The following is a 2,500-nucleotide window of genomic DNA, read 5'->3' as shown; positions in this document are numbered from 1 at the left end:
AGGAAGGGAGGGAGAGAGAGGGAGGAAGGGAGAGAGGGAGGGAGGGAGAGAGAGAGGAAGGGAGAGAGAGAGGGAGGAAGGGAGGGAGGGAGGGAGAGAGGGAGGGAGAGAGAGAGAGAGAGGAAGGGAGGAAGGAAGGGAGGGAGGGAGAGAGAGAGGAAGGGAGGGAGAGAGAGAGAGGGAGAGAGAGAGAGGAAGGGAAGGAGAGAGAGAGGGAGAGAGGGAGGGAGGGAGAGAGGGAGGGAGGGAGAGAGAGAGGGAGGGAGGGAGGGAGAGAGGGAGGGAGAGAGAGAGAGGAAGGGAGGAAGGAAGGGAGGGAGGGAGAGAGAGAGAGGGAGAGAGAGGGAGGAAGGGAGGGAGAGAGAGAGAGGGAGAGAGAGGGAGGAAGGGAGGGAGAGAGAGAGAGAGAGAGGAAGGGAGGGAGAGAGAGGGAGAGAGAGAGAGGAAGGGAGGGAGAGAGGAAGGGAGGGAGAAGGTTGCTGTAGCTTGTCTCCCCCTGCAGGTCAGCTGAGCTGCTGCAGCTTCATTCAGTTCAACTGAACTCAGATCAGTCAGACTCTGCTTTCCTTTCCTTCTCCCTGGCTTTCTGCAGCCGATCAATATGTATTGTCATATATCAATATGTATTGTCATATATTAATATGTATTGTCATATATCAATATGTATTGTTATATATCAATATGTATTGTTATATATCAATATGTATTGTTATATATCAATATGTATTGTTATATATAACCTGCAGGCTGCTGTGTCTCTGCTCATGAAGACATTATTCATTCTTCTTCTTCGTTGGTGTCAGAGTGTTGAAGGTCAGAGTGATGAAGGTCAGAGTGTTGAAGGTCAGAGTGTTGAAGGTCAGAGTGATGAAGGTCAGAGTGTTGAAGGTCAGAGTGATGAAGGTCAGAGTGTTGAAGGTCAGAGTGATGAAGGTCAGAGTGATGAAGGTCAGAGTGATGAAGGTCAGAGTGATGAAGGTCAGAGTGTTGAAGGTCAGTGAAGGGCGACACCTGGTGGCCGGGGGGGTTTGCGAGTTCTCAGATGATTTCTGGTAAATCTGTTATTGATGTAAAATAGATGAAAAGTTTAATGTGAACCAAAATGTCTTTAATTGGTTTGACTTTTTCTTTCACTCCTTTTCTTTCGCTTCCCTGAAACATCACAGGACGATGATTTTGTTACTAATGAAATAAAGTGAAAAGCAGTTTGTTACACGTTTTATTTTACAGTTTTATTACAAAAGGGCACAGACACAGATTAAGATATATAAAATGATGTTTATTGATTATATATAAGAATGATATCTTCACTAAAACACGGTGACTTGTCTGCTAGTTTTCAAGTCAAGTCCAGTTTCTAAAGTCTCAAAGACGAGTCTAACTAGATCTAACTGATCGATAATCAATCACAGAACAAACTGATCACAGAACAAACTTTTCAAAATAAAATGTTCCTTACAGAACTCAAACAGCAGAACAGGAGAACCGGAGAACCGGAGAACAGGAGAACAGGGTTTTTCCAAACCAAGATGATTCTCAACAAGGAACAAAGATCCTCAGATCTGAACTCCTGACTTCAACTTCAGTGTGAAATTCAATGAACTCCCTGATCGACTAAATGATTGACAGCAGAACATTAAACCAGATGAAACTATTTAAACCACATATTGATTATAGAGAGACAGACAGACAGAGAGAGAGAGACAGACAACAGACAGGCAGACAGACAGACAGACAGACAGACAGACAGACAGACAGACAGACAACAGGCAGACAGACTGACAGACAGACAGAGAGACAGACAGACAACAGACAGACAGACAGACAGAGAGACAGACAGACAGAGAGACAGACAGACAGGCAGACAGGCAGACAGACAGGTAGTGTCTAGCTCTTCTGCAGTTCCTCGATCACGATGCGGGACACGGAGTTCCAGCCGGTCGAAGCGTCGCCCCGAGGATAATCTGCACAGGTCCCGACCCAGACCGCCACATCCACAAGGCCTGATGGGATACCTTCACACAGACCCTCCACTGGAGACAGACAGGCAGGGAGAGAGAGAGACAGGCAGAGAGAGAGACAGAGAGAGAGACAGACACAGAGAGAGAGAGAGAGACAGGCAGAGAGAGAGACAGACACAGAGAGAGAGAGAGACAGGCAGAGAGAGAGACAGAGACAGGCAGAGAGAGAGAGAGACAGGCAGAGAGAGAGACAGAGAGAGAGACAGACACAGAGAGAGAGAGAGAGACAGGCAGAGAGAGAGAGAGAGACAGGCAGAGAGAGAGAGAGAGACAGACACAGAGAGAGAGAGAGACAGGCAGAGAGAGAGACAGAGAGAGAGACAGGCAGAGAGAGAGAGAGACAGGCAGAGAGAGAGACAGAGAGAGAGACAGACACAGAGAGAGAGAGAGACAGGCAGAGAGAGAGAGAGAGAGACAGGCAGAGAGAGACAGACACAGAGAGAGAGAGAGACAGGCAGAGAGAGAGAGAGAGAGAGAGA

The 2,500-nt window shown here is 47.4% G+C and overlaps 1 protein-coding gene across 1 annotated transcript in view; it reads right to left on the bottom strand.

Annotated features, from left to right (window-relative positions):
* Window positions 1-773: 773 nt before the first annotated feature.
* Window positions 774-2,500, bottom strand: part of LOC139640296 (collagen triple helix repeat-containing protein 1-like) — a 13,309-nt gene continuing 11,582 nt past the window's right edge. Inside the window, exons 4-6 of the mRNA XM_071514480.1 lie at window positions 1,893-2,033; window positions 1,460-1,463; window positions 774-1,011 (exon numbers count right to left, since the gene is read on the bottom strand). Of these exons, the coding sequence (XP_071370581.1) occupies window positions 774-1,011; window positions 1,460-1,463; window positions 1,893-2,033 (383 nt within the window). The remainder of the gene's footprint in view (window positions 1,012-1,459; window positions 1,464-1,892; window positions 2,034-2,500) is intronic.

This window comes from Centroberyx affinis, unplaced genomic scaffold (genome assembly GCF_046629955.1).
Source record: "Centroberyx affinis isolate AG114_WGS23_722 - 3 ecotype Tasmania unplaced genomic scaffold, CSIRO-AGI_Caff_v1 ptg008935l_1, whole genome shotgun sequence".
NCBI lineage: Eukaryota > Metazoa > Chordata > Actinopteri > Beryciformes > Berycidae > Centroberyx > Centroberyx affinis.
This window is presented reverse-complemented; position numbering and strand designations above follow the sequence as displayed.